General features: G+C 39.0%; 1 protein-coding gene across 2 annotated transcripts in view; it reads right to left on the bottom strand.

Moving 5' to 3' along the window:
- Positions 1–14,069, bottom strand: part of LOC104573417 (uncharacterized) — a 53,646-nt gene extending 39,577 nt beyond the window's left edge. For both annotated transcript variants that reach the window (XM_088528080.1, XM_088528081.1), the window contains exons 1-8: positions 13,904–14,069; positions 13,712–13,812; positions 13,145–13,214; positions 12,444–12,574; positions 10,268–10,356; positions 8,140–8,239; positions 6,743–6,786; positions 5,511–5,588 (exon numbers count right to left, since the gene is read on the bottom strand). In XM_088528080.1, the coding sequence (XP_088384206.1) occupies positions 5,511–5,588; positions 6,743–6,786; positions 8,140–8,239; positions 10,268–10,356; positions 12,444–12,574; positions 13,145–13,214; positions 13,712–13,812; positions 13,904–14,069 (779 nt within the window). The remainder of the gene's footprint in view (positions 1–5,510; positions 5,589–6,742; positions 6,787–8,139; positions 8,240–10,267; positions 10,357–12,443; positions 12,575–13,144; positions 13,215–13,711; positions 13,813–13,903) is intronic.
- Positions 14,070–14,836: the final 767 nt, after the last annotated feature.

The raw sequence follows: 14,836 nt of genomic DNA, 5'->3' as shown, positions 1-14,836 counted from the left end.
TGCAACAAACGAGAGATCATCAGGAATATTTTTCACTGCTGCTGTTTGCATTGATGTTAAAAGACAGGTCCTTAAATTTGAAGTTGCTGCTCACTAACAGCAATAACTACCTGGATAAGGTATCCTCGCACATAACCACGTGTAACACAACTACATCCTCACTCTGATCAGCACTTCACTCAAAGAAATAATCCTGTCTCTGACTTTGCTTTAAGAGATTTTGCTGAAGAGCTACAGAGTGCATGTAATCTACTCTGTAATGTGCCAACATGAACTGACATAACCCATGGCCAAGTTGTAATCTTGTACAACATAGCAAGGGAATTAAACCACAAACTGTGAACTTGTACTTTGCCAGTCGTCAGCTGCATGCTGACCAAAGGGCATGCTTTAATAATAAAATGACTGCATAAGTTTGACGACAAAAATTCCCTACTAAAACAGGGCAATAACAAGCAAAATAAATAAATAAAATGTATTAAATTACATTACTATGTAATCAGTAAAAGACAGTATTATAGATGAAACTACAATTAGAAGTATTTTGAGTTATTCTTTTAACATGGAGCTGAAATACAGAGGAAATACCATCTTTCACAAATCTGATTTTCAGCAACTACCACTGCTTTATCCAACATGTCTGTTTCAGGTTGTGTGTTTGGTATTTGACAAGTCAGTTGTCTGGTTAATTAGCGAGACATCTGAATAAATCCAGGCTAATATTAAGCCTCAACGAAACGAAAAAAGCTGTAGTTCCCTTCCTTTCCTAATCAGGTTGAACTGGCGAGTTAACGGTGAGGTCCTCACTAACTGCAGCACAGGGGTACCACAGTTCAAAACTGGTTTTGCTGCTGAAGCCAGCTTCTCATACCTGCAGTTACTGTCCTACTCTAACAGGAACTAGAGCTCTGAAATTGTCAGGATGGAGAAGTAACACGAGGTCCAAACATCTCCTCTTAGATGTTTTTTTCTTTCTGTGTAAAATGCTTATAGTTTCTTCAGTTTTGTCTCTGAGAAATGTTAGCACCCGAGACGAGCTATACCCAGAATTGTTCTCTTGACCTGCTCTTAGACAAGGTGCTATTTTACCTTCGGACAGCTGTAAAGACATCATTCCCTGTGTTGTACATCTTACAGTATTTGCATTATAAAAATAATCATCATTAGGATCAATATTGGCATCCTGACAGGCTCAGGAGAATTAAAAAAAGAAAAAAATATTTCTGAGATAAAAAAAGGATCTTTCTTCCCTCATTTCCTTTAAGTATCAAAACCCTGAAATATCTCACTCTGGCCCTTACTGGCAAACTGAAACGATTACTGGCAACATCAAAAAAAATGCAGGTGAAAGCACATATACTTGTCAGGGAAGATGCTACAAGACCAGAAAGCAAAAAGAAAAGAGCAGGCATCATGGCCTAAGCAGGCTATCGCACGAACTTTTAGCTTTGTAGCTAATAGTTTACTGGTATGTGACTCAATGAATGGCCAACTGAAGAGAGCTTAGACCCAAGTTCCTCAGCTCCCTGGGAAAGTATTTTAGCCACAATGCTATCAGGCAAAAGCAAAAACTGCTACCACATCTAGATATGTTATTTTTTATTTTTTTTAAACCAATTTGAAACTTTTAGCATGTCTCAGGCCAGGTCAGCACATATTTAGGGGCATACAGGCAATATGGGTATACCCTTGATATACAGGTACCCATCAGAGAATTACAGAATCATTAAGGTTGGAAGAAATCTCTGGAAATCATCTAGCCCAACCCCCTGCACACGCAGGGTCACCTAGAGCACGTGGCACAGGACTGCGTCCAAGCAGGTTCTGAAGATCTCCAGAGAGGGAGACTCCACAACCTCTCTGGGCAGCCTCTTCCAGTGCTCTGTCACCCACACTGTCGAGAATTTTTTCCTTAAGTTCCTGTGGAACTTTGGGTGCTTCAGGTTATGGCCATCTCCTCTAGTCCTATTGGTGGCCACCACTGAAATGATGCTGGCCTCATCCTCCTCACTCCCTCCCTTAAGGTATTTATATACACTGATTAGATCCCCTCTCAGCCTTCTCTTCATGTTAATCAAACATTGCTGCAATTCAGATTTAGGCAGAATGCAGCTATCTCATCATCTTCCTCCTCCAGCTTGGGCTTTTTGGAGCAGGCATAGTACATAAATACCTAGAGATTTTTCAGGTCAACCAGACATGCTGTCTAGTGAGGACTGGAAACAGACGGTACTACAGAGAAAAGGCATCCCATATTGCTGATTGGGACTTGCATGCTGGATTCTGTTCAAGGCCCAAATTAAGCAATCTGAATCCAGTCCTTAGAGACTCCAACTATTGACTGACTTACCCTTTTGGTCATCCCAGGCCAGATGATCATGCAGTCTCAACCATTGTACACTCTTGGCTGAGGACAAAATGTCAGTGTTTATCACCTCCTCAAAATGATTACTAACGATCAGCCTTAGTTTATTCTCTCCTGCATTTCAAAACAAAACACAATAGTGTACTAGTCACCTACTGGCACTAAATACCAAGAGACAGCAATGTCCAGAATGAAATTAAGAATTCCGTTATCGATATACTTTTGGCATAGCAGTACATTTTCATTCAGCATGTGAGTTCCCTACTGACTGCTGTGCTAGACATTAAATAAGGAGCACTGAGGCATCAAGCAAATCAGTAAAGAATATTAATTTTAGCCTCTTTTGGCCTTTAAATTTAGCCTCTTTTATCCATTTGCTAGAATATACTGTTGCACAAATAACAGAAAAGGCAAGAGTATCTTTTGACAACGTTACTTAAAATGACTATGTACACTTAGTCTTTTGTAAATCGTGAATTAATGCTCTATTGCATTTTCTCTACTAAACATCAGAGAATTCACAGAAAAGATGACTTCAGGAGCCTTTTTCTCACTGGAAAAGTAAATAATGCCCATTCCTTCTACTTGTCCACCTGTTTTCTTTAAAATCAGTAAAAAAAAAAATCAGTTTTAAGATATGCCCCCAAGTACCCTAAACAAATGAGCAATACATCCAGCAGTACAATCCATCACAATTAGAGGAGTCCCAATGCATTAAGACATCAGACTACAATTAACGCAGGCTTCTAATGGATAGAACAATTTGGATAGCCATGAGCCAGAAGATACACTTTACTCATATTAAAACTGTCTTCTCTGAGACAGCAAAGAAAGAGTAGCTTATGTTTTAAGAGCTAACCATTTCATCACCAGAATAAACCCACATTAAAGTATTTTTGTCTCCAAATGAGAAATACCCATGCTCATCAAGCCATCTTAGCAGGACACTTCTACCTTTTCCAACAGCCAAGAACAGAGATACATAGTAGATAGCAACAAAAACAAACAAAACAAACCCTAGAGGCAAAGACAGTGCAATAATCTTAGCAACCATAACCAAATCCCACTCCCTAATAAAATGGACGAGCACGAGATTGCCCTCTAGTGTCTTATTACACCAGAGGTAGTGGCATGCTGTTAAAGGTATGTTAAATGCTGTTAAAGGTATTCTTAAACTGTAGTGGTAAAGACCCAGGAAATAAGTGTTGGTGGAGCTGAATGATAAACACTTTGGGCTGCATTAATACATGGTGGTGGGAAACTCACATGTAAGAAGTATTTTAATGATAAGATAGAAATTTGACTTGGCCTCTTCCTCCCACATTTACAGACACTGCTGAGCTGGTTTGGGCACAATTTTGCCTACCCTAGACTAGGATTTACTGAAATTTAAATGACAGGTTTACTTTCAGGAGTCTAACAAAAATGTAGTTCTTTCTAACCTACACAAAAATCATTAATGGGCTGCAGTCAAGTATGTTTTATTTTCAAGTATGTTCCATTGAACTACTGGCAGTATAAGCAATATTGGTGAGAGCAGATACAGCATATTAGTTCCTTACTGAGAGAATATGAATAACCACTGTAAGATTACATGAATCTGCATGCATTAATAACCAATTCCAAATGTTCAAATAGAAAAGAATGGTTGGTGCTTTTTTGTTTTTCTCTTTTTTTTTTCCTTCTCTCTCCTCTCTTAAGAGTCAGACAACAGTTAATAAAGCTAGCAAATAAAAAATCCATTTATTAACACCTCCCCTAGCTTACTAGGACCCATTTAGAGCTAAAAACAAAACACCTTCTTTTTCTCAAGAAAGAAATGAGTGAACTAACAAATCAGTTCTGCTGTATTCCATGAAATGCACTGGACTACAAGTCTGCCTTAGTCAAGTCTTCAATTCTTCCTCTCTAAATACAAAATTTTAAAGCTCACAAGATATTTTTGTTTTGAATAGCATTAATAATATATCTCATGGGCAGAATATCATACTTCTGTTTCAAGAATTTGATCAGTTAAATGTCTGAGACTTCTTAGAGTTACAAAAACATTTAACAATTCTAAGCCACTGTAATAATGGTTCCACAGACTTTTTATGAAGGTAAAAAGTTACTGTTATAAAATCAGTCATGGCTCAAATGTGTGCATGCAGATGGAAGATGGCAATTAGGTTCTAAAGCAGTATTTAATGCTAATCTTCTGTATTTGTTAGTAGCAATTCAAGTTAATACCTGTCAGCTACAAGGCTACTGCAATTTTAGATATCTATGTATCTATATATTAGATACAGATCTATATAATTTAGATACAGCTCTCTGATTTACACACACATGCATATGTGTACATCTGAATATTAGCTCTGTTTGTATAACAAATAGATTTTTTTTAGGCTAGACTATCTTTTTAAACAAAAAAAATATTTAAAAATAAAGAACAACTCAGTATTTTAAATACAAAAAAGGAGGGGAGAAGAGAAGAGAGTTCCTTATTCTTTCACACATCAAAAGTCTGTAAGAGTCAAGATTACAGGAGGTTTTAATCAGTTTCATAATACAGCATAAAAATATCAAGACACAGGGATTAGATTAGCACTTACGGCACTTAAGAATGTCATATCATAAACCTTGCCTTTCATCATTCCCGTTGATCATGATAATGAAAGGAGTGCAATTATTTCGGGGTAATATGTGAGGTGTCTGACCCTCTTTCCTTTGATGCAGTATGCACCTTCACCTGTAAATCAATGCTGATCTAACTAATCTAACTAAAGACTGATAAAACAACATAGCAAATATTCATAGTCTTTTCCACTACATACAGTAATATAACAAGAAATCTTTCCAAAAAACAGATTAAAGAAAACACCAAAAAGACAATATTATAAAAAACAACAACAAAAAAAAACCCGGCCAATTCTTGCTTCAAAGCATCTACTGCTTTATCAAAGTCCCCAGTTAACCAGAAAGGAAATTTGGAAGAGGGAAAATGATTATTGCAGCAGGGTAACTCAAAAGCAGAAAAATATCAAAAGGCAAATACTTCTCTTCCTCCAAAAAAAAGGGTGAAGAGACATTACAACTCAGAAATAGCAGGAAACCTTATCTTGGGTGCACCACAAACACACATGTTGATACCATGGTTACCTACCAGTCAGGTACTGCATGCCAGTCAGTGAATATTCCACCAGTACACTGAGCACCACATTCAATGAGATGACCTGCAAGGCTAGGAAAATGGCAAATGTTCAAATAACTAAGTATTCTGCAAAACAAAGTTTCACAAGTACAGTCTAAAATAATTACAGTACAATAAAAAGAAAGCTAAGTAACAGAACGTGCTGATCTTTTTCCATAAGCATCCATTAATAAGTTTATAAACTTCACATAAATAGAACTGGGGATTTTGAAAGCCTAACAAAAGCAGGCTTAAAAGAACAAGGCTTTTGCATGAAGAAACAAATGAACTTCCTTAAGAAAAAAAACAATCTGAAAAGATATCATATGACACCAAAAATGAAGTTTGATTGCTCGTTTCCAAATAAGAAAATTCAGTAATCTGGTTTGTCTGCACTGTATAATAACTAAATGTGCAAAACTCACTTTTAATTAAGAGTTATAAAGTCTTATTTAAATACCAAGGACATCCTTGAACTGAATATATTACGATGCCCAAATCTTTCATTGTTATATTCTATAGATACTGAATACTTAAAAGAATTATGGGAGAAATCTTACTGTAAGGCAAATGGTTACTCATTATACTTCTGACTCAGTGGAGCCAAAATTTCTTTGCATATCTATTCTCAAGTAGTAGGTGGTCAAAAATATTACTACTAGGTGCACTTAAATCAGCCATGTAATCATTCATTTTTGAGGGACTACAACACAGTAAAGATGATGCACTAAATTAGATAAAGCAGATTTTTACTCTGTACTTTCTGAATCCAATTCAGATTTTAGAGTTTTGCAAATGGCAACACCCATGCTCAACTTCTGCAAAGTTCTAAATGGATGCTGACCAATGACAGAATTTTTCCCTCACCACATTTTAGAAGACAAGAGATGCTGCCATGTCAACTATCAACAGTGATGCCCAAATAACAGGCTGAGAGCCATTGGGCTTTAAGACTTCACCTCTTTTGACACCAAACAGACAAGGAATTACAGTGTTCAATAAAATCTTTCACCCTTTCCCTCATTTTATTATTTTAAATGAAGTTTTTATGATTTCAGTTACAATAAATGATTATTAAGCCAAACTGTAACATTCAAATTCATTCAATAATATGAGCATTAGGGATTCTGCACATTAAAATTTTGTTACTGTGACATTATTTGATATCAAATACACTTTTACCCATTTCTTCTGATCTCATTTACCTTCCCGCAGCTAGTAAGTCAAATTCATCCCTATTCCAGCCAAACTGGAGAAAAAAAAATACAAATACATGATAGACAACATTTCATACAGTAGAGGAAATGGTAGAGGGCATAGTGTTCACTGCTCTGAGTAACAACAATTTTGTACATATTTAAGCATTCACAGAAATCTAAAGAACAATCTAGCTAGTTGGTAAGAATGGCAGGCAGATATGAGTTGCTGCACAGTAAGAGAGTAAAAGTTTTGATGTGTTCGGGTTTTTTTTTCTTATTAACACACCCAAACTAAAATATATTCTCAATCCTCAAAAAACTTTATCAGTAGAGCTTTCAAAATCTTCAAAGTTTGCATATACTACACATTTACATATCTAGAAAATATACTGTGCCATGTAAACAAAGTATCTTTTTTTTTTCCTTAAAACTTTGAAATTTATCAGTTCCAGAACAACTACTAGTTTTTCTGGAAAACAAGCAGTGTCTTTTTTGTTTGACTACATGTTGTTTTTATGAAGTTCAATATAATGCAAACAATATATTCCTTGTTTCTTATTTGTAATTTTTTAGAATTTAACAGAAAACTCCACAAAACATAAACAACACACAAGGCATCTCTAAAGTATATATGTCAACAACCCTTTTGAACATATAAATAGGTAGGAAGAGATTAACAGGTAATAATCGCAATTATAAAAGCGAAAACTTAACCAGAAGTTAGGCAATGTTTTATAAGCATGAAATCAATGAGTATGAAGTTTTAGAAAGGACATCTGTAACTAGACCTTAACACACACCCCAGCGTATTTTTAAATGCGCACCAAAAGAATTCCTGAATGTTCCACAGCATGTGGACATTCACAAAAGTATACATGCAGAAACACTGCAGAAAACCATGCAACCTGCCTTACATTATTTCTTGAAACGGAAAGAATTTGAAAAATGTCGCACTGAAACTCAACTTCTTAAAATAAAACTGCTTACCCACTGAAAAAGGCCTGTGTTTTAGACCATCTCATGAGACTCTCTTCCCCCATGAAAACAGAGATCTACAAGTGCCACCTTGTGGTAAACAAAAATATGTTTCTTAACCTCACGCACCAAATTTGAAAGTGGAAAAAGTTAGGAGTGAAGTCCTGATAAGACAAGACAAAATTTGCTGAACTTCTTTAAGATGATTCCCAGTTTCACTATATAGTCACATATTTAAATAACCCTGCTATAAACTTAGAATCAATGAAAGCTGGCAAAGTTTCATGCATGCAAGCAGAAGTAATAACAGTAATTCACTATTTTAATTTAGAATCTACATTTCCTTAAGGAGTAGAAATACTTGACAACGATTACTGAATATTCATTCCCATACATTCAGCATCATAGGATAATTAACTCAAACTTACTGAATGAATGAGGGGTCCTAATACAATCCCGCTGTCAACACATCTACCAGTCACAACAATATCAGCTCCGAGGTCAAGAGCCCTGCTTATTGGTCTTGCTCTAAAGATGACAAAATAAAACAATGTGCACTTTCACCTTTCAAAACTTTGCTTAAAAAAATCAGTTGCCTGACACAGATATGATAATAATCACTTAAACATCCTGATCACTTAAAGTAACAATCAATTAGTCATTGTGTATACAGAGTGAATGTTTCTAAAACATCAATCAACCCAAAGATCATCACGGGGCACTGGCTGTTTTCGAAAAAGCTTAGGTGACCAATATTCCAGATTTGCTTAGTACTTAGCCCACTCAGAATTAGCAGTGCTCTAAAACAGGTCCAGGTGAACCGTTCATACAGAGAGTAGTAAGAAACCTTTGGCCAGAATGCACGACTTCGGGCCTCTAAACTCATGCTCTGTGCTCGATCCTTCCATTATTCATGAAATGGGTAGCTTGAAAACACAAACCGTATTATCTGACTGCTTTTAAGAACAGAGCCAAGACTTTCTACATAGACTAAAGAGCACTAGCCAGGTAAGTAAGCAATGTGGGACAAAAGAAACATTTCAGAATATATATCTGAAAGCATTTTTTTCCAGGTGGAATTTACATTAATAATCAAAATCAATCAAACAAACAAATCTGTAAATATCACCTGACTTAGGGAATTAAAAAAGACAAGGCCAATATGTAGCACTTACAGATTTTCCATAGCATGCTATGATTTCAAGTTGTTTACACACATAATCCAATTTCCTTTGCTTTACAAATAGGCCTCCACTGTTGATGATGACAAAGAAAAACGTAACTTATGAAGCGCAGACAATGCCAGGCATTAAGAATAGCTTTACTTTCAAGTTGTCCAAGAATAAGAGAAATGCTGCTTGTGCTGGGGGGGGTGGAAATCAAGCACAAGACACTCCTTTCTCTGCTGTTATAGCACCAGTTAGTAAAGCTGAGCAGAGCCAGAGCTTTAAAATGCATCATTCTGGCAACTAGTCTGCTTTTGCCCTCTCTGCTTTGAGGTGGTTTTCATGACTCATCAAGATTGGAGTTAATACTTTCTGTTGGTTATAAATATTATTATTTTTTAAATCTTATTTACAGTTACTTTTGAGCCACAGATGCTGAAAATTGAAGTTTAACAAACAGAAAATCTAGCAACAACTGTAGCAGAAACACTGAAGACAAATTAAAAGAGTAAGCTATTAGGAGATCCTTGTTTTACAGAGAAAAATGCATTTTGCATTAGGTACAGTCATGCCCTGCCATGTGCCACTAACACATTCCTAGAAACTGCAGTGACAGTGACACAAGAAAGAACATGGCAGTTTTTCCCATAAAGATTTAATGTAATAGAGGGAAGTTGTGTGTAAGAAGGTAAGAAATACATGATACATAAGGCACAAAGCATAACTGGGACTGTCAACTGGAAGAGATGCTGGCGTTTGGGAATGCCTGACTATTGCTGCATTCCTCAGTTCTTCACTTTTGGTAAACTTGATTTACCTTGATTTTCCTGAGGAAGTTGCTGATGACAATAAAAATGTAACCATTCACTCATGGACACTAGAACACTGCACTTGAGAGATTTCCAGGAGCTGCTCAGTGTCATAAATACCTAAGATCTTTCAATACAGTGATCTGTTCTAAAAAGGCAGCCTCCAAAGTTTCAAAAGCACAAAATCTGACACACAAATACTAAACTCTTTTACAGCATTCACCAAGCGTTACAGTACCTCACTCAGGAATTGCATTTCTCTAGGATGACAAACCTGAACAATGGTGCTCCATGCAGCAGAACAGAGTACTCAGCACATGCACAAGGATTTGAGGAATTATTAAAGTGATTTTGGAGAGTTTCAGGAGACATAATCCAAAAGAGTTAGAAGTGATAAAGTTCTAAATTAAAAATGTATTTAAAAGCAACAAAGAAAATATATCTTTTTATGGTTGCTTTAATATGCCACAGAGAATCTGAAGCATCAGATTGTTCTATTTGCAAATCAAAATAATGTCATTCAGTCAATCAATATATTATACCCCTGCCCCCACCCAATTTGCAGAACTTATATGACTCACCCAAGATACACATTCATGCTATAAATGCTCTCTGGAAACGGCTTGCCACTCTCTAAATCAACGATACCAGATCCTTTCAGGTTCTCTTTCTATTAAAAGAAAAAAGAAAACTCAAACCTATTAACATTTTGCATACATATACTATAAACCTTTTATTAATCATCAGACAATAAATCCACTGTAGCAACTCTGTTGAACAAGAACAACTCCTAAGAAATGGGTAATTGTTAAAACTTGAAACAAAATACAAATCAACTGAACTACAGAAACCTTTCACATGATTAACGAAAACATTTGTGCACACAGAAAAAGAAAACAGTCTTTAAAGAATGCTACTCCAATGAGCCAATATATTCCTTAGGGTGTGAATCTGTCATTAATTCCTGCAGAACTGAATAAATGGAACCATACCAACAAAAACACGTCTACTTTAACAGCAATGGCTGCATGACCAAAAAACAAGGCTAATGCTGTAGCTTCAGGCAATCCTTTCCCATTTTCTCAGGTTCAACACATTCGCAAAGAGACGGATTTGCGTGGAAATGTTTTTGTGCATGAGACAACTAGGCAGACTAGGGAATCCAGAAGCAACTGTACTGGCTCCGTGTACATGGCTGGTCTCTGCAGGGATCTACAGTGTGTGCACACCCAGGAGAACGTGCAAGGGCCCACGCACGGGCAGCTGCAGGGGGGCTGCAGGCCCAAGGGCCATTCACTGGGAAGGTGGGGGACCTCAGTGTGCTTATGCGTAGGTGGGTGCGTAGCCATTTCAGTACGTTCATAAACACACAAGTGTTTATGTATAGATACAGATACAGAAACATATACAATGTGTATGCGGCATGTGCACCTATCAGACTTGCCACTGGCTACACTTCCAGGCACAGGGCTGCAGCAATCTTGCCTCTATCTGACTCTCAGATGCAGCAACTCCTAAAAAAGCATCATTTCAAGTTAGAGAATAGATGACATGTTATGAACAGCAGAACTTTCCCCAGATATTTTTCAAATTATTGAAAATTTTCTGACATATCATGTTTTTTCAAGAATGAGAACGACAATCTTTTATCTCAGTATCTCTTATCACCAAAAGATTTAAATCTTTGAAACCACAAATAGCATTTCCTTATGTCATTTATGGGTTTTGGTGTCCACAGTATGAAATCTCTACAGCTGCATTTTGCTCATATTTGTTAGGACAACAACATAAAAAACAATCCCTTTCAGATAAGAAACATCCATGCCAAGCTCAAATAAGGAGCATTTCACCATCATACCACCATCATACCACTAATGAAATATGGAACCACTGATGTTGCACCAATTCAAACAGGGTAGATATTTCTTGAAAGAAAGTCAAGATAATCCGCAAAGTCACATAACTTGTGAAGAAAAAGCTTTATTCAAGCTTCCTCCATACTCAATAGCACATAAGGAGTAATTAGACGCATCCTATAGAGATTAAGAATTCTTCAAGCTGAAGGCATAGACTGAAACACAGTTCAAGCCTGTCACTTTTCAAACATCAGCAATGCACGGAATTGTTTTCACGCTATCAAGTTTGATCGACAGGTTTTTTTTGCAGAATAAGACTCTATAAAGAAGGGGGAAAAAAAGGCCTTTAAAAGGTAAGACCAAAAAGCCATGTATTTCATCTCTAGATTTCAAATTCCATGAAAAGATTCAAACTTCAATGCTGCTACTTAAAGCTACCTTACTGGCAACAAACTTTAAAAACAGTTACCTGTAAACAAAGTAAAAGCAGATAATGAGTGCAAGCTATTAAAAAGAGGCAAGAAGAATGAACATTTGAATACCACAACTTAAATTCAGAGATTAGGTGTATATTATTATTATTTTAGACAGAGCAGTAAATAACAGCATGCCCTACATTCTCCTGAAGAGAGAGAAGACCTTAGATCAAGGATTCACAACCTGTTTCAGAAAGGTAAACACCAGACTGAGACTCTTATGAAATTTATCCCTTTACATGCCAAGCAAAATTCATCAAAACTTATTTTCATGCATCAAAAAAATTAAAATGAAGAAACAATTTTAGATGCTTTTGGCAGTAGAAGATTGCATAAAGATGCATAAAAAGTATAGGATAATGTCATCTTTTGCTATACAAAAGAACTTTTGCAATCCTACTAGACCTTAAGACAAAATAAAATACCTCACTCATTAGGTCATCTCCAGCAACAACAGCTATTTTCAAGTCAACATCTGCTTTCTTTGCCACCTCTTGAAGGGCAGCTGCACAAGCATGTGGGTTAATTCCACCAGCATTACTGATGACACGAACACCTAAACAGAAAGACAAACTGAATTCAGCAGCACTAGCAATCCTTTGTATTCCAAAAACTTACAGCGTGTTGAAACATAAGCAAGACACCATCTCTGTAAGGTATCAGACACAGAGTCAAGTAAACTATATTAAAGTTGTCAACTGCCTTTATACAGCGAAATAAAATAAATAGTTTGAATCAATATAGAAGTGTTACAGATTTCTCCACAAATACACCAAGAGTTATAGGTCATTTTCTCGCATATTTCACATACGGAAAGTAACCAGGAACAGTCATGATGAGGAAACGATGTCGTAACAGTTCCTATAAATGCAGCATTTGATGCTGGTCATTCAAAACAACTATGTTCCTCAAACTACTACATTTTAATAGAAATAAGCATGTGTATATAAATTCCAGACTCTACTGCAAGTTTAGGAGAAAGAACTCACTTTTTCCTCCCAAACTGAGCAAGTTATGAAGATACATTAATATAAATGGCAAAATAAATAAATGACCAGGGAATAAATTATGCTTAAGTTATGACTTAACTTCACTAAGGTATCAACTTACATAAAGGACTGCATACCTTTCCTGTGAATGTCTTTTATATAAGGAGCCATTGCAGTGCAGACAAAATCAGGAGTGTAACCCAGAACCTGAAACAACAAAAACCCGTAACTTGCTTGTTAGGGATATATCAACCCCCTGTCCTTTTCTTGGCTGACAGACGAAAACCGCCAAAGAACAACATTTATGCAATGCTACAGAAGAAGACGTGATTGTTTTTACCACGTGAAACCTGCATACTCAAGGATGAGCATGAGCCGGGAGCTGAGCACTTGGGAAGTGGGCAGGCAGAGCACTTGGGAAGCAGGACGCAGCTTCCTCGCGACTCTCAGGGACGTGAGGTCGGGCCCCAAGGGCCGTTCGGCCCACCAGGGTCCGTGGCGGCCTCGCTCAAGCCGGGCAGTCAAGCAGCGCAGTCCCGCTGCGCCCAGCGGATGCCCCGACAGCCTGCTGCCGCGTTAGGCTGCAAGAGCTCCGATTCCACAGCACAGGAAACGCTTCCTTCATACACGCATATTCATATACACATACATATATGTGTGCGTGGGCGCGGCTTATGCCGAGGGCCGCGCACACGGGTACTCACGGGCGAGCGGGCCTTGGCAGCGGCGAGCAGCGCCATGGTGACCTCGGAGAGGTAGTCGAAGACGAGGAAGTCCAGCTTCCCTCCGTACAGCAGCTGCGGCACTGGCGGGCGGCGGCGCGGGCCCTTAGCGGCGCTCGCGCCCGGGCCCCCGCGCCGCCCGCCCCGCCGGCTCCCCCGGGCCGCCGCGCCTACCTGCGGCCGCCGTGTCCCCCCAGAAGCCCGAGGCGCAGCCGATGCGCACGGCGCCGCCCGCCGGCTCCTCGCGGCCGCCGCTGCGCCGCCGGCTCCAGCGGGGCGGCCCCGCCGCGGCCCGCAGCAGCCGGAGGCCCCCGCGCCCCAGCAGCGCGGCGCAGCTCATGGTGGCGGCAGCGGGATGGCGGCACCGCCCGGGCTGCGGCTCCGGCCCGGCCCGCCGCCGGCTCCGCCCTCGAACCGCCCCGGCACGGCCCGGCGCGCCGCCACAGCCCTGCCCGCCTTCCTTAAGCGTCTGTATGTTACTCACCTATAGCCGCATGGGTTTCCTGCCGCGGCTAGCGGGGAAATTACAGCATTCACTGGCACGTGGACATAATACTGGATTAAGGGTATGCTGCTGAGAGGCGGTTTTCTTGTTGCCATAAATAAAAGTAGCCGCGTTGAAAATATTTTAATAAAGTACTTTTTGGAAACGGTTGATCTTTTTGAAAAGCCTTGATAAGTGCAGATGCACACGCGATTGCAGTCAGAGGTGGCGCCGGACTTTATAAGCCAGCAACAGAAAAGCTGTGATGATGATAAAATAAAGCGGCCCAGCCGGGATTTCCACACCACGAAACCGCGGGGCTCTCGGGGCTCTCAAACAGGTTGAAGCGGCCGGCAGAGGGCGGCGCGGCCCTGCAGGAGGGGCCTCTGCCCTCCCTCAGGTGTCCGGTAGCCTGGGGTCTGACACAACACCTTAATACACCACCTATGGACCATGCTATATAAGATACACCTGCTGCTAATACACACCTGTGTCTTAATTTGTCTGTCAACCAATTGATTAAAGGTGAGGGAAGGGGTTTATTTCCATCACTTGTAAGGGTACACTGAAGAGCTGAAGGGAGCAAACATGGCAATTTTGCTGGTTTCCTTAGCAAGAGCTTT

Source organism: Tinamus guttatus, unplaced genomic scaffold, assembly GCF_059628265.1.
Source record: "Tinamus guttatus ecotype Peru unplaced genomic scaffold, ASM5962826v1 Tinamus_guttatus_pri_ptg000301l, whole genome shotgun sequence".
NCBI classification, from domain to species: Eukaryota; Metazoa; Chordata; class Aves; order Tinamiformes; family Tinamidae; genus Tinamus; species Tinamus guttatus.
The sequence above is the reverse complement of the archived record's forward strand: the minus strand, read 5'-3'. Positions and strand labels throughout refer to the sequence as shown.